The sequence below is a fragment of the Mobula birostris genome, chromosome 2, assembly GCF_030028105.1.
Source record: "Mobula birostris isolate sMobBir1 chromosome 2, sMobBir1.hap1, whole genome shotgun sequence".
NCBI classification, from domain to species: Eukaryota; Metazoa; Chordata; class Chondrichthyes; order Myliobatiformes; family Myliobatidae; genus Mobula; species Mobula birostris.
Window position 1 is genome coordinate 110,551,679 of NC_092371.1, and position 22,977 is coordinate 110,574,655.

Consider the following 22,977-nt stretch of genomic DNA (forward strand, 5'->3'; position numbering starts at 1 on the left):
TCATTCCATGTACCGTATAAGAACATTGAGGTAATGAAAAGGAAAACGTTGTGTTGCAGTTACAGAGAATGTACAGTGCAGGGGCCACAACAAGGTAGATTGGGATTTTAAGAGGCTGCCTTTTAGGGTATGATAGGTCTTTTCAAGAGTCTGGTAACAGTGAAATAGAAGCTACACTTGAGCTTCTTGGTACATGTTCTCAAGCTTCTGTATCTTCTGTCAATGGACATAGGCCAGACTCAGCCCGCTATTTTAAAACTAAAATCAAGTTTATTGTCATGCATGTGTGTGCACAGGTGCAAAGAAAAACTTATCTTGCAGCAGCATCACAGGTACATAGTATCAGATAAATAATATTCAGAAAACAGTAGTTAATAAATTATACACAATTATTTCCAAAAAAAATTAGGAGCAAAAGAGTCCATTTACTCAAGTGCAAAGTAATCATAGTCTTGTGAAACTGTAGTGATTAGGGTTTGCCATTTGGTTCAGTAACTGAAAGACTGAATGGAAGTAGCTGTTACTGAACCAAGTGGTGGGGAGGACTTCAGGCTTTTGTACCTCCTGCCTGATAGTAGCTGCGAAAAGATGGCATGGGCTGGGTGCTGGGGATCTTTGATGATGTGCATCTTGTCCTGCATGAGTTTTAGGAACAAACTTACTGCAAATGGAATTGGAGCCATATACTAACAAGCTGATCAACAGTCAACAAAGTGTGGGAATAAACAGTTCTTCCTCAATTTGGCAGACAATGACAGGTGAGGTAATACAGGGAACAGTGCTAAGGCTATTTACAATGCATTAACAACAATTTCACTTAATATTTTCCATGCATCCCTCCCTCCCCGCCCCCCCGATTTTGCTTTCTTAATTTCCCTTCAAATTTCATCCAGCACTTTCTGCGTTCTTTCAGATTTTGTGTTCTTTTAAGGTCTGTTTCAAGTATTCTTCTGCCTTTTGTCACATCTTACCTCTTGTGCTTACCCTTTAGACAGTGCCCCAGTTCTAAGTGTGCCAGCCCTCTACAGGTGTGGAAATCTGCAACTGGCTGTGACACACTGCAACTGGTTAGTGATTTTCTATGAGTAATCCTGGCTTGGTTGATATTGAAATTATTTTCTAGGTGACGAAGTATGTGTAAGATTACCCAGTCAGGTTTACATAAGAGTCAGATGAGTGTGATCATGCCAATGGGGCATTTTACTGCACTGGCTGGTGGATCTTCCCCTGTGAGCCTTTGTTGTAGTAGCCAAGGAGATCACTGGTTTACAATCCCAGTGGGAATGTATATGTGCTACAAATACATTTGGATGAAGCTTATAGCAACAATAAATCTGAAACATAGTCTGGCTCGGGCTGCTGCAATATTGAGAATGAAGCACCTGGATATGTGGTGCTTCCACACACAGAATTCACAATGACAGGGAACTGCTTTAACATGGATACACATCCCTGTTGATAAATAAGGAATGATTTAGATGCTGCTCTTTTGTCACTTACTTCTCAACATGAATTAGTGGTATTTGTCAAGCTGTGTGATTAGTCAGCGTGGTGTAATTTTTCACATTTAGGATATGATGAATTGCAAATTCTGTATACTTAAGTATCAATGCTGTTTGTTTGGCTGCAATGCATATTCCCATTGATAAGATCAAGTTTCAATTCATAGGAAATGTTCATTGACTATTGACATTTGCAATAAGCCTAAGTGTTTACAGAATAAATTGAATTGTAAAGTTGATCTTACCATTAAATACCCTGTAAATTGTTTGTGGGTTTGGATACACAGAATGGAGTGTAGAAGACCTGTATACTGAGAAGGGCAGCTGACAGTGTAGTTTGACCTGAAATGTACACATGGGTAAGTAGTTAATCACAACTTTTGTCTGAGGTTGCTGCTTCTTTTTCTTTGTAAATTCTGGGTTGGTTTCATTACAAATTTAGTTGGTGCTAAAGTACTCCTTGTTGGGATTAACTTTTAATTAGGTATTTTGAAAGGTTGCCTCTTTTAAATTGGCTTTTTTTGAAAATGGTCCCCATGTTGATTGCTGCTGTGTTCAAGGGCATAGCCAATCAGGACAAAAGTGAGAAAAGATTTCTTCACCCATTGGGCAGTGAATCATGAAATTCTGTATGGAAGAGGACTCTGGAGGCTCAGTTGCTATGTAAATTCAGGAAGGAGCTTAGTAGACTTATAGATATTAAGAAAACAATATTGAAGAGCTGCTTCTTGCTTTGGAGGCCTGTGAGTAGGGAGGGATGTGCTGCGGAGATTTGTGACTGGTCTGCTGTTGTCTTTCATATGTCATAACAATTTAGATGAGAATGATGATTAGTAAGTTTGCACATGACACTAAAATTGGAGGTGCGATGGGCAATGAAGATACAACGGGGAAACTGGGCAAAAGAATGGCAGATCTAATTTAACTTAGACAAATCCAAAGCAATAGATTTTGGGAAGTTAAACCGCGGCAAGACAAATAGATAAGCCCCAAAGGAGTGTTGTAGAACAGAGAGACCTAGGGGTACAGGCACATAGTTCACTGAAAGCGGCAACACATGAAGGCAGGATGGTGAAGAAGACAAATTACATGTTTGCTTTCATCAAGTGGGGCACTGATTATTGGAGTCAGGATGTCATATTATAGCTGTAAGAGATGATGATGAGATCATACCTAGAATATTGTATCCAGCGCTGGTCAACATACTTCAGGAAGGATAAGTTTAAGCTAGAGAAGGTGCAGGAGAGATTCATAAAGATGTTGCCAGCACTGGTGGGCTTGAGTTATAAAGAGAGAGTGGATAGACTGGGATATTTTTCATTGGAGTGAAGGATAGAACTGGGGTTCCCAACCTGGGATCCACAGAGGGCTCGCTTAATTGTAGGGGTCCACGGCATAAAACGGTTAGGAATCCCTGTTATAGAGGTTTATAAAATCATGAGGGGGCACAGATAAAGTGGATGGTTACAGTAGTTTTCCGCTCAATAGGGGAATCTTAATCTGGATGACATAGGCTGAAGATGAGAGGGGAAAGATTTAAAGTGGACCTGAGGGGCAAGTTTTTCAAACAGAGGGTTGCGGGTGTATGGAACAAGCTGCCAGGAGTGGTAGTGGTGGGTACAATTGCAGCTTTCTAAAAGACATTTTGACAGTTTTGTGGACAGCAAAGGTTTTAGGATATGGGCCAAATTCAACCAAATGGAACGAGCTCAAGAAGGCACCTTGGTCAGCATAAACAGGCAGGGGCTATATAACTCTTTGACCTTATAATCAAGGCTAATGGGGTTAGTGCATGAATATGACACTAGAAAAACAGATCATTAATGAATGCTGGTGCTGACACAAGGGGAAAAATGGCCCATTTCTATCTATTATGTTCTTTTAATTTCATTTACTGTTTGTTATGGTGTCACCTTAATTTTGTGGCATAAGGTTGGGAAGGGAACAAAGTTTGTCCTAAATATCACTTTGAGGTAGAGACATAGCTTAAGACTGTTTAAGGGTAATTGAATTTACAAACTGCCTTTATTTTGCTCAGTAAGACAGTACAGTGATGTAAGAAATATTTCCTGATTAGCTGACTCTATTAATTTTATCTTCATTTATATCACCGACAAAACCAGCAGAGGTATGGCATGTATGATATAATATGGATAAATGTGAGTTTATCCACTTACTGCTGACAACAGGAGGGGACATTATAATTTGAATGGTGAGAGGTTGCAAAAGGAAGAGATACAATGAGACCTCCCCCATGCCACAGTTCCCCTAGAGACACTGGATTGTGTTGTGGGAGAGAGAGTTCAGAAGAAGCAAGGTGGGCACTTGGGACGTTCTGTGGGCCGCTGTTCCCTTGAAGGCGTTGGATTACACAATGGGAGAGGAGAGAGGTCAGAAGTGAGCAGGGACAGACAAGCTATTCTGCGTGCCACAGTTCTCAAGGAGCTGTTGGACTGCATGGGGGGGGGGGGGAGTGAGTTCTAAATAAAGGAGCGAGGGCAGTTGGGATACCCTACATGCCACAGTTCTCTTCGGGTATTGGATTGCCTAGCGGAAGAGAGAGTTCAAAAGAGGCAAGTTGGATCACTCGGGACATTCTGTGGGCCACAGTTCCCGAGGAGACATTGAATTAAGAAGAATTAGGCATTTGGCAAGGGCCAAAATAAAGACGTTAGGTTTAAGCCGAGCGGCCAGTGTGGGAGCAGGGAGTTCAAGCTTTGGCTCATAGAGGCTTCAGCGAGGAAAAGTGGAGGCTGTAGGTAGATTTTTTTAAATGTTCTTTTTAATTTCTCTCTTTCTTATTGCACAGCAAGGACAGTAAAGATGCCAAGCAGGATAGTGGAATTCTCCTTGTGGGAAGGCAGAGAAACCTCCAGTGTCCCTGACAAATACACCTGCAAGAAGTGCATCCAGTTGCAGCTTCTTTCAGACGATGTTAAGGAATTGGAGCTGGAACTCGATGAACTCCGGGTCAGTAGGGTGGCTGAGGGGTTGTTCGACAGGACATACAGAGAGGTAGTTACACCCAAGGTGCAGGACACAGGCAACTGTGTGACTGTCAGGAGGGGGAAATGGAATAGATTAGATTAGATTCAACTTTATTGTCATCGTGCCAAGTACAGATACAAAGCCAATGAAATGCATCTAACCAGAAATACGAAGAATAGTGTTATTTACAAAATAACTGTGAATAAAAAGTAAGTGCTACAGCACACAAATATAAAAGTACTGAGACAGTACAATATGGGTGCAATACTGCTTAGCGCTGTGATGTGAGGTTCAGCAGGGTCACAGCCTCAAGGAAGAAGCTCTTCCTGTGCCTGCTGGTGTGGGAGCAGAGGCTCCTGTAGTACCTACCGGATGGGAGGAGAGTAAAAAGTCCATGGTTAGGGTGAGATGCATCTCTGATAATGCTTTTCGCCCTGCCCAGGCAGCGTTTGTGGTAGATGTTCTCAATGGTGGGCAATTGGGTGCCGGTAATCCGCTGGGCAGTTTTCACCACATGCTGGAGTGCTTTGCAGTCTGATATGGGACAATCGCCATAGCACACTGAGATGCAGTTAGTGAGTATGCTCTCAATGGTAGCTTCCACGGAGTACCTCTGTGGACGTTCCCCTCAACAACATGTATACCACTCTGGATATTGTTGGGAGAGTTGACCAAGCAGAGGAATGTCACAGCAGTCAGTTCTCTGGCACTGAGTCTGAACTTGTGGCTCAGAAGGGAAGCGGGTAGAACAGGCATGATGTAGTGATAGGGCATTCGTTGATTTGAGGAGCATAAAGGAGGTTCTGTGGACAAGAACAAGATTCCTGTATGGTATGTTGCCTCCCAGGTGCCAGGGTCACAGGCATCTTTAAAAAAGGATTTTTTAAAAAAGGCTTTTTAAAAAAGGAGGGAGAGAGAAACCGGGGAATTATAGACCGGTTAGCCTAACGTTGGTGGTGGGGAAACTGCTGGAGTCAGTTATCAAGGATGTGCTAACAGCACATTTGGAAAGCGGTGAAATGATCGGACAAAGTCAGCATGGATTTGTGAAAGGAAAATCATGTCTGACGAATCTCATAGAATTTTTTGAGGATGTAACTAGTAGAGTGGATAGGGGAGAACCAGTGGATGTGGTATATTTGGATTTTCAAAAGGCTTTTGACAAGGTCCCACACAGGAGATTAATGTGCAAACTTAAAGCACACGGTATTGGGGGTAAGGTATTGGTGTGGGTGGAGAACTGGTTAGCAGACAGGAAGCAAAGAGTGGGAATAAACGGGACCTTTTCAGAATGGCAGGCGGTGACTAGTGGGGTACCGCAAGGCTCAGTGCTAGGACCCCAGTTGTTTACAATATATATTAATGACTTGGATGAGGGAATTAAATGCAGCATCTCCAAGTTTGCGGATGACACAAAGCTGGGTGGCAGTGTTAGCTGTGAGGAGGATGCTAAGAGGATGCAGGGTGACTTGGATAGGTTGGGTGAGTGGGCAAATTCATGGCAGATGCAATTTAATGTGGATAAATGTGAAGTTATCCACTTTGGTGGCAAAAATAGGAAAACAGATTATTATCTGAATGGTGGCCGATTAGGAAAAGGGGAGGTGCAACGATACCTGGGTGTCATTATACACCAGTCATTGAAAGTGGGCATGCAGGTACAGCAGGCGGTGAAAAAGGCGAATGGTATGCTGGCATTTATAGCGAGAGGATTCGAGTACAGGAGCAGGGAGGTACTACTGCAGTTGTACAAGGCCTTGGTGAGACCACACCTGGAGTATTGTGTGCAGTTTTGGTCCCCTAATCTGAGGAAAGACATCCTTGCCATAGAGGGATACAAAGAAGGTTCACCAGATTGATTCCTGGGATGGCAAGACTTTCATATGAAGAAAGACTGGATGAACTAGGCTTGTACTCATTGGAATTTAGAAGATTGAGGAGGGATCTGATTGAAACGTATAGAATCCTAAAGGGATTGGACAGGTTAGATGCAGGAAGATTGTTCCCGATGTTGGGGAAGTCCAGAACGAGAGGCCACAGTTTGAGGATAGAGGGGAAGCCTTTTAGGACCGAGATTAGGAAAAACTACTTCACACAGAGAGTGGTGAATCTGTGGAATTCTCTGCCACAGGAAACAGTTGAGGCCAGTTCATTGGCTATATTTAAGAGGGAGTTAGATATGGCCCTTGTGGGGGGGTCAGGGGGTATGGAGGGAAGGCTGGGGCGGGGTTCTGAGTTGGATGATCAGCCATGATCATAATAAATGGCGGTGCAGGCTCGAAGGGCCGAATGGCCTACTCCTGCACCTATTTTCTATGTTTCTATGTTTCTATCTCAGATCGAGGCCATAGGATTCTTAAGTGGGAGGGTGAGCAGCCAGAGATCATGTTCCACGTCAGTACCAATGACATGGGCAGGAGGGGTGGCGAGGTCCTGCAAAGTGATTTTAGGAAGTTAGGTGCTAAGTTAAAGGACAGGACCTCCAGGGTTGTGATCTTAGGATTGCTACCCATGCTACGTGCTAATGAGGCCAGAAATAGAAAGATCATACATTGTAGCATGTGGCTAAGGAGACTGTGCAGGAGGGAAGACTTTTGGATCATTGGGCACTCTTTCAGGAAAGGGGGCACCTGTACAGAAGGTCCCGACTTGGAGGGCCACTAATACCCCTGCTGGTGCTGCACGGTGGGTGTTTAACATAGAGTTGCAGGGGGATGGGAATGAGAGTGTCAGAACAGATAGTGGAGTGGTTGTGGAAAGATGTTGTTAAGCCTTCATGCAAAGTTAGGAATCAGTATGTTGCTCATGGTGGGACTGATGTTCTGAGTTGTGTATATTTCAATGCAAGGAAAATTGTAGGAAAGGGGGATGAGTTTAAGACATGGATCAGCATGTGGAATTATGACATTGTAGCTATTAGTGAGCCTTGGTTGCAGGACAGGCAGGAGTAGCAGTTCAATGTTGTAGGGTTTCGTTGTTTTAGACGTGATGGAGTGGGAGGGGTGACATTAATAGCCAGGGAAAATGTCACAGCAGTGCTCAGACAGGACAGACTGGAGAGCTCATTTACTAAGGCTAAATGGGTGGAACTGAGGAATAAGACAGGGATGACCACATTAATGGGGCTATATTATAGGTGACTCAACAGTCCACGGGATTTAGAGGAACAAATTTGTAGAGGGATCGCAGACTGTTGCAAGAAACATAAGGTTGTGATAGTAGATAATTTTAACTTTCCACATATTGACTGGGATTTCCATAGCGTAAAGGGGCTGAATGGGATAGAATTTGTCAAATGTGTTCAGGAAAGTTTCCTTAATCAGTACATAGCAGTCCCAACGAGAGTGTGCAATACTTCATCTCCTATTAGGGAATGAGACAGGGCAGGTGACAGAAGTTTGTGTAGGGGAACAATGCATCCAGTGATCACGATGCCATCAGTTTCAAGGTATTTATGGAAAAGAACAGGTGCAGTCCTCCGGATGAGATTCTAAATTGGAGACAAAAGAAGATAAACTGGACAAGTTTAAAAAAATACTGAGAGTTTGAGTTGTAAAGAGTCATGAAAGTGAGTCTGTAGGTCATAGAACCAATTCAGAGTTGTGGAGATTGAAGTTATCCATGCCAGTTCAGGATGTTTGCAAGTAGGTATCCCAAACCTGGTGATGTGGGACCTAAGGCTTTTGTACCTCCTGCCTGATGGTAGTAGCAAGAGGAAGACATGGCCTGGGTTGTGGGGGTCCTTGATCATGGATGATGCTTTCTTGTGGCAGTGTCCCACGTAAATGTACTCAGTGGTGGGTAGGGCTTCACCTGTGATGGGCTGGGCTGTATCCACCAATTTCTGTAGCCATTTCCATTCCTGTGCTTTGGTGTTTCCATGCCAGGCAGTGATGCAACTACTCACCATTCTGCAGCTATAGAAGTTTGTCAAAGTTTATGGTGGCATCTCAAATCTGCACAAGCTTCTAAGGAAGTACCTTCTTTGTAATGACACTTACGTGCTTGTCTCAGTACAGATCATCTGATATGTCATTACCAAGCAATTTAAAGCTACTGACCCTCTCCATCTACGTTCCCCGAATGAGGATGGGCTAGTGAACCTCCAGTTTCTTCCCCCTGTAGTCAACAATCAGCTTTTTTTTTTTTTGCTGACATTGAGTGAGAGGTTGCTGTTGCAGCACCAGTCAACCATATTTTCATTCTCCCCCCTCCCCCCAATGCCAATTCATCACCGCCTTTGATTCAACCAACAGCAGTTGTGTCGTCAGCAAATTTAAATATACCATTGGAGCTCTACTTAGCCATGCAATCATGGATACAAAGTGAGTACAGCGGGGGGCTATGCACACAGGCCTGTGGTGCACCTGTGCCAATGGAGGAGATGCTGTTGACAATCCATACTTAACCGGCTTTGTTAACCAACTTGGATCTTAGTCAACCTCATCATGATACCATTCCACAGAAAGCCCTCGCCTCACAATGTCGAGTCATTCTAGAAAGGTGGGTGCAGATGGTGGGATTGACTGATCAGTGATCGAACTGAAGACCATGTTTTACAAGAACCATTTACTCTTGAGGAATAATACGTAACTTTAAAAAGGGGGAGTAATGTAACACGAGCTTCCCAGTCATCACCGTTGGGTCAAACATATTGATCGGCTTATGAAAACTATAAGGAGAAGTTAGCTGCGGTGGCATTTATCAGTGTTTTTGGAGTGAGGTGTTGGGTATTTGTGTAAATGGACATATTGTGTGGCATCTAATTCCACTCATTAGACAATTGCACTGGAACTGGTTATTTGGCATCTGCCAGAGCACATTGTAAGGAAATGTGGCGAGATATGTCCTCTTGCCTTGATGTACAAATCACTTTGAATAAAAAGCATGTGATAGACTGCTTAGATGCAACAACTGGACTGTTGGAACATTTGTGCCGTAAGAACTTCATGAATAAATTTCTATGAATGTATGAAAATATTTTTTATTTATATAATCTATTAGATAAATGTATAATTTTTTTAAATTTCAATGATTCTAAAGGTAAGAGTTCCAGTGTAAACACAGCCTAAATGTAAAAAAAAATTAGAAATTAATGTGTATTTGAACAAAACATAGTAATGCTCCCCCAGGAAGAGGGCTCGTTTCTGTGGTCTGGTTATTTCTATCGTATTATTTATTTATTGAAATATAGAGTGGGCCCTTCCAGCTGTGTCACCCAGATTTAACCTGAGCCCAATCACAGGACAATTTACAATGACCAACTAACCTATCAACCAATACGCCTTTGAACTGTGGGAGGAAACCGGAGCACCCGGAGGAAACCCATGCGGTCACGGGGAGAACGTACAAACTCCTTACAGACAGCAGCAGGACTTTATGTAGAGGAACTAATTGCGAAGGCAAAGCCAAAACTATTGAGAAAAGAATATAAAGTTTTGTAGCAAATGCACCTGGTCAAGATGACACATGGTCAAAGAATGTTGTAATCACCTTAGTGGCCTTGAAGGAAGGAGAGGAGAATCAGCAAGTTGATCTGCTCCAGATCACTGTCTAAAATGAGTTCAGTAGGAAACTGTGCTCAATGGGTATTAATTATTGATGTAATTTGTCACCTGCCAACGTATGCATACCTGTTTTTGTGCATGAAAACTATTCTGCTACAATGGCGGATGCCAGCATTGACCTTTTTTTTCATTAAACAAATTGGAAAGAATGATACATTTGACAGATTGTCATATTGCCTCTATTTACGGTGCAAAATATTGTTATTTGTGTCAACCCTTCCACCCTTTGCCTGATCTTTGATAACAGGAAGAGGTTGCCTATAGAGTTCATGGAAAGCTCAGTATATATCTACTCAGGGGCCTGTTGCATAATTCATTCTGTTGACTTACTGCCTCCCTTTTTCACTCAAAATGCAGTTCTATATTGTGATATATTGGGCTATATTGTGATCTGCCTGAGAAAAAATATCCCGGATTTGAAAATCATTAACTAATGAGAGAACACCAATAATACAGTTCCACATTATAATCACCTTGTTGCATTTTGCTAAATTAAGGATGCTGTTTAAAGCCTGTTTCTATTTCAACCAATAAAATAACTGGCCATGATCAGCCATTGTAAGATAATATTACCTGATTGCTAATTATTTAAAATGTAAAATTCAGTTTATTTCCAAAGGAAAGTAGACATCTCTTTAAAAGATAAAACAAATATGGTCTGGCAACTATTAGCTTTAAATATCTTCTTGAGTTACTCATAACAAAAATTTACAGTTTGCTTGCTTTGGATTAGCTGTACTTTCTAATGTGGCTTCAATTGTTCTGACCACAGGTATGTGACTGGTGCAAGCACATCCGACATACAAAAGAATACCTAGACTTTGGAGATGGAGAGCGACGGCTACAATTCTGCAGTGCAAAATGCCTCAATCAGTACAAAATGGACATTTTTTACAAAGAAACACAGGCCAATCTTCCTGCTGGCTTGTGCAATACAATGCACCCTCCAGTGGAAAAAAAGTCTGATAACACAGGCGTGCAACTACTAACTCCAGAGTCTTGGAACATGCCACTGACTGATACTCGGAGAAAGCCTCCATCTCCCGTGGCACCTTCCTCACAAGCTCAAGTCCCTATTGTTTCTACTGCCCTCTCCCCATCTGATACTGCCAGTAGCTCTGCTGCCAAAATCCAAACTCCAGTCTCTAAGCCAATAGCCGCAAATGAAAACCCAAATGTTCCACCAATTCAGCTTCAGCAGCCAGCCAGCATTGTGCCTCCAGTGGGCGGCCCCCAAGGTAATCCCTCCATGGTAATGACAAATCGAGGACCCGTCCCTTTGCCAGTATTAATGGAGCAGCAGATGATGCATCAGATCTGTCCGCCATTTATCCGAGGACCGCATACTCCAAGCCCTAATAGTCCCCTGTCAAACCACATGATATCAGGACTTGGCCCCTCATCAGGTGGCTCCAGGACCATGGGTCCTAATTCAAGCCCCATGCATAGGCCAATGCTCTCACCACATCTCCATCACCCATCAGCGCCGTCTGTGCCAGGAAATCATCAAGGGTTACTTCCCCCAGCAGCACCCCTACCTAATGTTTCATTCCCACATGTTAATCTGATGCCAAATGGCCACATGCATGTCCCACACCTTTTAAACTTTGGAGTGCCATCACTTGCTCCCTTAGTTCCTCCTCCAACACTCTTGGTGCCCTATCCTGTTATTGTTCCACTGCCTGTGCCCATTCCAATTCCCATTCCAATCCCTCATATGTTTGACTCCAAGAATACCAATGGTATTTCCAGTAGTGCTGAGAGTTTAATTCCAAGCACAACTAGCAATGAAGATGACACTAAAGATCCAAGTAGTTCTTTGGCGTCGAATAATGGGCAGCAGGGAGCTTCAAAGCCTATTAAAGCCTCAACTAACTGCTTGAGCCATTCTTTGAACCAGTCAGCCATGCTTCTTGACACCAGCAGGAGTGAGATTGTCGATCTAACTGTCAAGCCTAATGGTCCAATTAAAAGTGATTTTTCTTTCTCTGATGCAGTAGACTTTCCACACGATGAGGTTATAGACTTGACCATGAGCCACAGAAGCAGACTTAATCACATTGGTCACAGACCTCTACATGCTTCTGTGAAAGTTGAAAATGAAGGCAGGAGTGTTGTAGATTTAACTCTTTCCAGTCCGGATAAAAGGAACTGTATCGACTGTAGGGATTTTCCTCATTTGAACCCTATTGAAACGAAGGTGTTAACTTGTAGTGGTCCTTCGCACTGCAGCATGATCCAGCTAAATTCAGGAAGCTCGGGAGGTGACTCGGATCTAGCACCTTGCAATCTGGTTATGAATGGCACAAAGAACGTGGATGGTTCCCACTTCTCAGAAAATCCTTCAGATAAGCAGCAGCAGCAGCAACAACAGTCACAACCACCACAGCAACAGCAGCAGCCGCCACAGCAGCCGCAGCAGCCGCTGGAGGAGATCGCTGTCAACGAGCTGGAGTCTGTCAAAGAAAACAACTGCACATCAAACTGTCAGCTGGAGTTAGAGGCAGGTAAGAAGGCCTCAATTGAGTCACCCCTGGGTGGGGTGGACAGGCAGGATGTAAATCATAACCCTGCAGATGAGGACCATGCATATGCCTTGAGAGTAGTACCCAAGACGGGCTGCTTGATTCAGCCTGTGCCAAAAGCGACTGAAAAGACTGCCATAGCACCCTGCATAACCTCAACGCCAATACTCAACACAGGGCCCGAGGACAGTGAGCCGCCACTGAAACGCAGATGTCTCCGGATTCGAAACCAGAACAAGTAAAGGTTTGTTTTGAAATGCGTTTACAAAAACCTGAAGGCAGCACATATTGAATACTAAAGAAGACAAAGAGACGTATCTGCTCACTATGACGCTGAGCATTGCAACAATGATTAATTGTAATAATGCATTTGGTTTAAGGTTAGTTGGCTTAGCATTTTTCCTCCAATAAGACTTTAGCCAGTTGTCTGGGCGTGATTTGCACTGGTAATCAGACAGATTACTTAGTGATTTGAAATTTGACTTGCACAGTGATTAATTTCATTGATGCTGCACCCTCTTGGGTCTCCTGATTAATGAGTTTGGTGTGGGTTTCTCACACCAGTTTTGGACCTTTTAACAGAAGGAAATCTGGTCTTCTGCTTATTGATAAAAATGTAATAATCAGTTTGATATACAAGTAACAGGGAATGAATATTGGATCATCTTCTACTCCTGATGTATTCTAGGTACAGAACTTTGGTCAGTTTATATTCTGACAATAGGGAGGGTACAGGCACAAACAACTATTTGGAGTTGAAAACTACAGCACATCATGTCCATTCAGACCAGTCTTAAATGTTGCGAACAAGATTAAGAATCCGTTAGAGAAAGTTATTATTGAGTTCAGGTGGATAATAATAACTCTTTAAGCAGCTCTTTAATTTGGACCTTATCTGTCATTAAACTGGAAGAATTGCAGAAGAAAATAAATGGAAATCACTTAAAATCATTTAATTGACACCAGTGCAAGAATCTCATAAAATGAAGATTGTAAATGTTGTCATGATTATATTTTTAACTGTTATATTTGCTTTCCTTAAACACCCACCAGTTTCTCAAGGTAAAATAAAACTATTTAAAAGCCCCTGATGAACGTAGGGAGCTATTGTGACTATAAAGGACACAAGTTGAGTTATGAAGTCAAGAAGATGTAATTGACTTGGTGAGTTGGGTGGGCGGATGGGACCGGCTAACTGACAGGACAGGTATAACTCAAGCCTCTGGTTCAATTGAATTATACAAAGTGCTCCTCACATATAGGTCTTAATAGCACACACAATATGGAGCTGCAATAAAAAGGACAAACTGAATTTTATTACCTGTAATTGCAGCCAAGGCTGTTGCTTAGTGTTTATCATTTCCATTTATTTCAGTTAGGGTAGTTTTTTACCTCTGAGAGCAGCAAAGCTGCCATCATGAAAATGAATGAAATCTCGATGCACCGGAGGACTTGCTTGTAATGTTGTTGGGCATAGGTTTACAGGCTGATTTTCCTGTGTGAGGAGTTGGAAATGCCTGACCGTTTGTTACAAAGGCAGCGTATGTACTGGCTTTGCAGTGTTGTGGATGGTAAAGGGACCTTTAAGGAGAGAAAGGTCAGAGGTGGTCTGGACTGCAGATATCCTCCCATGTACAATTAAATACCACAACGAAGATGAATACAATGTAGAGTGTCCCCCTCAGCAATTAGTAAAGAATGCTGTTCATTGAAATAGTTTACAGTTACATTTTCATGGGAATGCTAAAATTGAAGATTAACATTAGAAATGTTGAAGAAAAATAACAAAGTCCATTTATTCAGTGGCTTTAACCTAGCAAAACACCCTGAGGTGCTTTGAAGGAGTGCAGGAGCTTGGTGCTAAGCCACACAAGGTGATATTATTACAGATAACTAGTATAATTCTAAACATTGGTATACCTGGATCTGCAAATCAGATTTTAATGATTTCTGCATTTTGTAAATGAAAATATCAAAAACACAACATTTACGTTGTTGTTCCCACTTCAAATTATGTTTGTCTTTTAACCTGTCCATTGTTGCATCCTTCCATCATTGCCTATTTTTATTTTCCTCTCTCACTTCAACTGTCTTGTTAAAAGTGATTTGCCCTTGCAGCATGGTATGCCGACCCTTCTCACCTCTTCATGGTCCTGAGGGATTAGGCAATGCTCAGAGTTGAACAAACGTATGTGTTTAAAATAAATCACATCAGGGCTATACAAATGGCAAGTACCTCTACAATGTTACTTCCAACCCTCCCTCTAGTATGCATACTAATGTCACCAGAGATTGACTCCGTAATCTTTTTGTTTAATTATTCAACAGAAAGCTAGTATTTGCCACTGTTTTACTTTGGCTAGATGTTGCACTTTGGTAGGGTTTCTTTGTCCTGTCAATTTGAGTCTTCATCCAAATGACCTTCGATTACCACAGCAGTCACTGTAGGTTTCCTAGGCTGCAACAGATTGGGAATCACAGAAGAATCTTGGTCTACAAATAGGTCACCAATATTACCAGAATTACCCTTGTCTACGTTGAGAAACGATTGTTAGCTGATGTTAAACTTTGGTTTTCAAAGTGGAAAATGACTGACAGATGTAAAAGTCAACAAATCTAGTGCTTTGTGAAAGCACAACTGCACTGAATTTTAGTACGGACATAGGATTTGTAGAGCCATGTATTTAAGGTTAGCAGAAATAATAGACTTGCATCTTAACAGGTCCCTCAGCCCATCATTCTTTTCTAGTATACTTGAATAAAGCATCTAATTAGCCCATCTTTCTCCCAAAACACTGTTACTTTTTCTTGTGCAAGGGTACTTTCAATTCTCATTGAACAGTTTACTTTAAAGCTGTCTCCACATATATTCCAGCTGATAACTCACCTTATCTTTAAAAAAACTTACTTGCTTGCCTCCAGTTCCTTTGCCAGTTAACTGAAGTGTGTGCCCCCAGTTTATGGGTTGCACTGCTGATGATAGTAATTTCTCCTTACCCACTCAAAATTAACTAATTTTACCACCTGGTCTGCTCCCTGAAGATTGATCCCATTTCCTTCACTCTTCGCCTAACATCTCTCGTCCCTGAGGCCATCTTCTGTGCGCCGTTTTCCAAGCACGAATGGAAGGTTCACAGAATCACTGTCCATGGTACAGAACAGTCAAAGTTTGCAGAGGGAGAGAGTGTGTTCTGCTTTTATTCCTATGTTTAGAGGGTTTTTCAAAACGCATAAGCAGTCTCTCACAAGCACTGCTACTTGCCTACCTGACCCAAGCCCTGCAATTAGCAAAGAAAATAATTTTAAACTGCCATAACTCAAATCCATCAGCCATCAGTGTCTGTCTTTTTGACTAGGTTTCTTTCCTCGGGTATTTCCATTTAGCTCTGAGAATGCTGGAAGGAATGCTTCCCTAATAGACGACACATTTGAAGGGGAAAAAGTACAGGGCTCTGGTGGATGCAACAGGATATCCCCAGCACAAAACAACACCAGAAAGCCATATGGCTACTTCCTGTGCTACATCACTGTCAGTGCAAGAATTGAATTAAGGCTGTTTTCTTTACTGATTCCCAATCAAAGTCTTACTTTACAACTCTAGTATGAAAGTTTTTGAATTAGGGTATTGCATAGAGAATTTTTGTGGAGTTGATGTAGAAATGGGTTGAATTTCCTTCCTTCCCCCTGACTACCTACCACTGTGTCCCTCCCCTGCCAGAGCCACCACAAACCTCGCATCCGACCCCACTGCGTTCTGTTACAGTCAGTTATATTAAGCCGGCAGATTCAATGTCTTCTGTGGTTTCATTGTATATGTAACATTATCTACAGCTGCTGTCTTTCAGTTTCCACTTGCTAACTGTGATTTTTCCGACTATTCCTAACTAGTATTTCACTGTTTGTCAAGAAGCTTTATTGTTGAATGTAATCCAATTGAACACACAGCTTAGGTTACAAAGGGAAATATTGAAACACCCTTTCTCCTATGGTCCACTCTCCTCTACTATCAGATTCCTTCCTGTCCAGCCCTTTACTTCTCCTTACCCACCTGACTTCACCTATCACCTTCTAGCTATCCTCCTTCCCCTCCTCGCCCCCCCCCCGCTTTTATTCTGAAGACTTCCCCCTTCCTTTCCAGTCCTGAAGAAGGGTCTCGGTCTGAAACGTTGACTGTTTATTCAGTTCCGTTGATGCTGCCTGACCTGCTGTTTTCCTCTGGCATTCTGTGTGTGTTATATTGAAACACCACAGAGCAAGCTATTTTCCTCCAACTGCTGAGCCTTATGCACCTCTCCTACCCCACTCTGTTCCACCTTACCCGTACATCTTTCTGGTCCTTTTAACCTGCATATTTACCTCAACTGATCTTAAATGCATAAACTGTTCAGTTCAAATCCCTCGCATAAGCCACAGCAGTTCACTAGGTAAAGAGATTGCCTGTATTGCTGATAGACTTAGTAATGACTATTAATACTTATATCCCTTAATTTTTGGTTTTTGCAAACATAGAAACATCTTGTAAAATTACCTAGTGCTTTCCTGACGAATAAACTCTTCTCAGGCTCCCAGCCGGGTACAGCTATTGATTATAACTGACGTTTCGATGACAAACTCTGCCATCTTCTTCAGAGATCATCCCTGAAGAAGATGACAGAGTTTGTCATCAAAATGTCGGTTATAATCAATACCTGTACCTGGCTGGAAGCCCAAGAAGTGTTTATTCTTAGAAACATTTTCTCTACACTTGTGCGATCAAGCACCGTCTTTAGACACCTTGCACAAATTTACATCTTTTCATTTTGAGAGCAGCTTCTTAAACGATTTCTACGAACTTCTTTATAGTGTCTTTTGTTCATTTGTTACGTGCTTTGTTTGTGCCTCTCTACCTTTTTACAACACAGTGGCCAGATCTGTACATTGTGAGCTAAGTGTCCCACATTTAGACTACACAGTAGGTCACAAGACTGCATAGTCATCCATAGAGATAATTGTTCTACAGCCTCATTTTATGCCCAGCGGTTTAGGGAGTTTTGGCATTTCCTGCTGTACAGAGGGATCAATGAATCTAGAAGAAAATAAAGATCACCAGCTGTCTGTCAAATCTGCATAGCAAACAGCATAACCAAAGTGGTGCCTCATGTACTGCTTATGAAGAATTCATCCTCACTGAAGATCCTCAGTTTTTATTTAAAACTTAAATCTTATTTCTCATCTTTCTCATTTATTAAAAGTGTTCATTTATCATGCATTGCTTGTCATATTACTTTCTATTCCTGTATCACCATGGCAGATCTATGCAATCCACACTCAGTAGGTCCACTACCCCTATGAGACTGGGATACCCAAAACTGCACACCACGCTTTAACTGCTCTCTACAAAATTATGACATAGAAGCAGAATTAGGCTATTCAGTCTATTGAGTCCTCCACCATTCATTCAAGGCTGATTTATATTTCCTCTTCTCAACACCATTCTGCTGCCTTTTTCCTGTAGCCTTTGACACCCCATTACTAATCAAGAGCCTCCACTTTAAATATACCCAATAACTTGGCATTCACAGCCACCTGTAGCAATAAATTCCACAGATTCCTCGGGCTAAGGAAATTCCTCCTTATCTCTGTTCTAAAGGGAGATACTTCAATTCTGAGGCTGTGCCCTCTGGTCCTAGACTCCCCCACTTCTGGAAACATCCTCCCTCCTCATTCTGCTAAACTCTAGAAAGTACAGGTGCAAAGCCATCAAATATATATATCACCTGGCCTCCACAGTTCCTGTGGCAATAAATTCCCTCTGGCTAAAGAAATTCTTCCTCATCTATATTCTAAATGGACATCTCTCTAATATGAGGCTGTGTCCTCTGGTCCTAGACTCCCCCACCACAGGAAACATCCTCTCCACATCAACTCTATCTAGGCCTTCCAACGTTCGATAGGTTTCAATGAGATTACCCCTCATTCTTCTAAATTCCAGTGAGGACAGACCCAGAGCCATCATTTTCTCCTCCTACAATAACCCTTTCATTACCTTAATCATTCTCCTGAACCTCCCCTGAATCCTCTCCAATGTCAGCACATCTTTTCTGAGATAGGGGCCCAAAACCGCTGACAGTACTCCAAGTGAGACCTCGCCAGTGCCTTATAAAGCCTCAGCATGACATCCTTGCTCTGATATTCTATTCCCCTCAAAATGAATGCTAACATTGCATTTGCCTTCCTCACCACCCACTCAACCTGAAGTTAAACTTTAGGTAATCCTGTACGAGGACTCCCAAGTCCCTATGCACCTCGGATTTTAATTTTCTTCCCATTTAGACAATACTCTATGCTTTTATTCCTTCTATCAAAGTGCCTGACCACACCCTTTCTGACACTGTATTCCATCTGCCACTTCTTTGCCCATTCTCCTAATCTAAGTCCTCCCTGTTTCCACAACACTACCTGCCCCCCCACCTATCTTCATGTTGTCTGCAAATTTAGCCACAAACCCATCAATTTTGTCATCCCAATCATTGACATACAGTATAACATAAAAAGCAGTCCCAATACTGACCCCTCCAGAACACCATTTGTCACTGCCAGCTAACCAGAAAAGACTCCCTTTACTCTCATTCTTAGTCTCCTGCCAATCAGCCGATTCTCTATCCATGCTAGCATATTTCCTGTAATACCATGGGCTCTTATCTTGTTAGCAGCCTCATGTGCAGCACCTTGTCAAAGGCCTTCTGAAAATCTAAGTACACAACATCCTCCTTTGTCTATCCTGCTTGTTATTTCCTCAAAGAATTCCCACAGATCTGTCAGGTGAGATTTTCCCAAAAAGAAACTATGCTGTCTTTAGCCTATTTTATCATGTGTCTCAAGTACCCTGAGATTTCATTCTTAATATTGGACTCCAACATCTTCCCAACCATTGAGGTCAGGCTAACTAGTCTATAATTTCCTTTCTTCTGCCTCCCTCTCTTCTTGAAGAGCAGAGTGACATTTTCAATTTTCCAGTCCTCCAGAACAATGCCAGAAAGTGACTCTTGAAAAATCATTACTAATACTTCCACAATCTCTTCAGCTACCCATTTCAGAACCCTGGGGCATAGTCAGTCTGGTCCAGCTGACTTATCTATCTTCAGACCTTTCAACTTCCAAAGCACCTTCTCCCTAGTAATAGCAACTGCTCTTACTTCTTCCCCCGACGCTCTTGAACTTCTGTCATACCGCTAGTGTCTTTGAAAGTGAAGACTGATGCAAAATACTTATTCAGTTCGTCCACTATTTCCTTGTTCTCCCATTACAACCTTTCCAGTGGCCCAATATCTACTTTCACCTCTCTTTTACTTTTTATATATCTGAAAAAAACTTTTGGGATCCTTTTTGATTGTATTGGCTAGCATACCTTCATATTGCATCTTTTCACTCCTTATGCCTTCTGTTGATTTTTAAAAACCTCTCAGTCCTCTAACTTCCCACTCATTCTTGCTCTATTATATGTCCTCTCTTTTGCTTTTATGTTGTTTTTGACCTCCTTTGTCAGTCATGGTTGTGCCATCCGGCCTTTAGAATACTATTACTTCTTTGGGATGTATCTATCCTGCACCTTTCGTATTGCTCCCAGAAACTCCAGCCATTGCTGTTCTGCCATCATCCCTGCCAGTGTCCCCTTCCAATCAACTTTCATGCTCCTATAATTCTCTTTACTTCACTGCAACACTGGTACCTCTGACTTTAGCTTCTCCTTCTCAAATTGCTGGTGAATTCAATCATATTATAATCAGTGTCTCCTAAGGTTTCCTTTACCTTAAGCTCCCTAATCAAATCCAGTTCATTACACACAACACCCCATCCAGAATAGCCTTTCCCCTAGTGGGCTCAATCACAGGCTGCTCTAAAAAGTCATCTTGTAAGCATTTTACAATTTCTGTCTGTTGGGATCCAACACAAACTTGATTTTCCCAATTACCTGCATATTGAAATTCCCCATGTCTATTGTGACATTGCCCTTTTGACATGGCATTTCTATCTTCTGGTGTAATTTATTGCCCACATTCTGGCTATTGGTCGGGGTCCTATATATAACTCCCATCAGGGTCTTTTTACTCTTGCAGTTTTTTAACTCTGCCAACGAGGATTCTACATCTTCCGTTTCTATGTCACCTCTTTCTAAGGATTTGATTTCTCTTTTTTTCCAACAGAGCCACCCCTCCACAAATGTCCTTTTGATACAATGAGTATCCTTGGATGTTAAATTCCCAACTATAATCTTCTTTCAGCCACAACTCAGTGATGCCCACAACATCATACCTGCCAATCTTTAACTGCGCTATAAGATCCATCTACCTTATTCTGTATATTGCGTGCATTCAAATATAACACCTTTGGTCCTATATTCTAAAGTCTTTTTGATTTTGTCACCATGTTGCACCGCAACTCATCACATTGACTGCAATTTTACCCGATCATCTTCCTGTCCTTCCTGACAGTGTCACCACATACTGCATCTAGTTGTATACCAACTGCCCCATCATCCGCCCTATCACTGAGGCTCCCTTCCCACTGCCAAATTAATTTAAACCCTCCTGAACAAATCTAGCAAACCTGCCCACAAGGATATTTGTCCCCTTCAGGTTCAGGTGTAACTTGTCCCTTTTGTACAAGTCTCACCTTCCCCAGAAGACATCCCAATCATCCAGAAACTTGAAGCCCTGCTCCCTGCACCAGTTTCTCAGTCACGTATTCATCAGCCAAATCATCCTGTTCTGACCAATACCTTATAAAGCCTCAGTATTACATCCTTCCTTTTATCTTCTGGTCCTCTTGAAATGAATGCTAACATTGCATTTGCCTTCCTTACTATTGACTCAACCCATAAGTTAATCTTAAAGGTGCCCTGCACTAGGACTCCCAAGTCCCTTTGCACCTTTGATTTCTGAATTTGCTCCCTGTTTAGAAAATACCATTGAGCAAGGGGAGCCCCTGGTCTATACCTTTATTCCTTCTACCAAAGAGCATGATCATACACTTCCCTGCACTGTATCCTATCTGAAACTTCTTTGCCCATTCTTCTAATCTGTCCAAGTTCTTCTACAGACTTCCTGCATCCTCAACACTACCTTCCTCTCCACTTACCTTTGTATAATCTGAAAACTTGCCCACAAAGCCCTCAGTTCTATCATCCAAATCATTACCAGGCAATGTGAAAAGCAGTGGACCCAACACTGACCCCTGAAGAACACTACTAATCACTGGCCGCCAAGTAGAAATGACCCCCTTTATTCCCACTCCTTGCTTTCTGCCAGTCAGCCAATCTTCTGACCATGCTGGTATATTTCCTGTAATACCATGGACTCTGATCCTGTTTAGTAGCCCTAATGCAGCACTTTGTCAAAGGCCTTCCAAAAATCCACTTAAAAAATATCCTTACATAAACAAGAGAAAATCTGCCGATGCTGGAAATCCAAGCAACACACACAAAATGCTGCAGGAACTCAGCAGGTCAGGCAGCATCTATGGAAATGAGTAAAGAGTCAACGTTTCAAGTCAAACCTCTTTATCAGGACTGGAGGAAAAAAAGATGAGGTCAGAGTAAGAAAGTGGAGGGGAGGAAGATAGTAGGTGATAGATGAAACCAGGAGAGGATGAAGTAGAGAGCTGGGAAGTCGATTGGTTAAAGATATAAAGGGCTACAGAAGGGGGAATCGGATAGGAAAGGACAGAAGGCCATGGAAAAAAGGGAAATGAGAGGAGCCCCAGAGGGAGGTGATGGACTGATATTGAGATAAGGTGAGGGAGGGGAAATGGGAATAGGTAATGGTGAATGGGGGGGAGGGGTGCAATTACTAGAAGTCCAAGAAATCGATGTTCAAAATATCCTTGTTTACTGTAATTCTGAATACACTTATAAAACCCAAAAGGTTGGTTGTTTTCTTTGGGAGCTTTTTCACATAATTGTTTGTTGTTCTTCGCTTTTCCCCCAAGCTAAAATTACCTACCCCCTACTCAAACAGAATTGTCCTTTCACTTCTGTTTATTTGCCTTCCTAAATTCTTATAGCTTCCTCCTTGTTGTCAAACATGTTCCCTTGTTTTCAGCCTTCAAGTTTTTTAAGAATCCACAGATATATATTAAGGTAAAATGAGAGAGAATAGGGCCCCTCAAAGACCAAATTGGAGCCATAGGCAAAGTCCTCAGTGAATATTACTCCTGTTTTTACTTTGGAAAAGGACATGAAGAGCTTGGACTTCAAGATATTTAATGCGTTGCCTTGGGGATATTCTGCATTATAGCAGAGGAGGCCCTGGTTGTTTTAAAATGTTTAAAGTTAGATAAATCTCCTGTGCCTGATCAGATGTATCCAAGAACAGCATGGGAAGTAAAGAAGACATTCTGAGAGCCCTGGCTGAAATA

The 22,977-nt window shown here is 42.1% G+C and overlaps 1 protein-coding gene across 6 annotated transcripts in view; it reads left to right on the forward strand.

Moving 5' to 3' along the window:
• sobpa (sine oculis binding protein homolog (Drosophila) a) overlaps nucleotides 1-22,977 on the forward strand; it is a 224,241-nt gene that overhangs the window by 184,918 nt on the left and 16,346 nt on the right. For 5 of the 6 annotated variants that reach the window (XM_072246134.1, XM_072246135.1, XM_072246137.1 and 2 more), the window contains one exon: nucleotides 10,830-12,826. In XM_072246134.1, the coding sequence (XP_072102235.1) occupies nucleotides 10,830-12,824 (1,995 nt within the window). In that variant the 3' untranslated portion in view covers nucleotides 12,825-12,826. The remainder of the gene's footprint in view (nucleotides 1-10,829; nucleotides 12,827-22,977) is intronic. The other variant, XM_072246136.1, reaches the window with a different exon arrangement.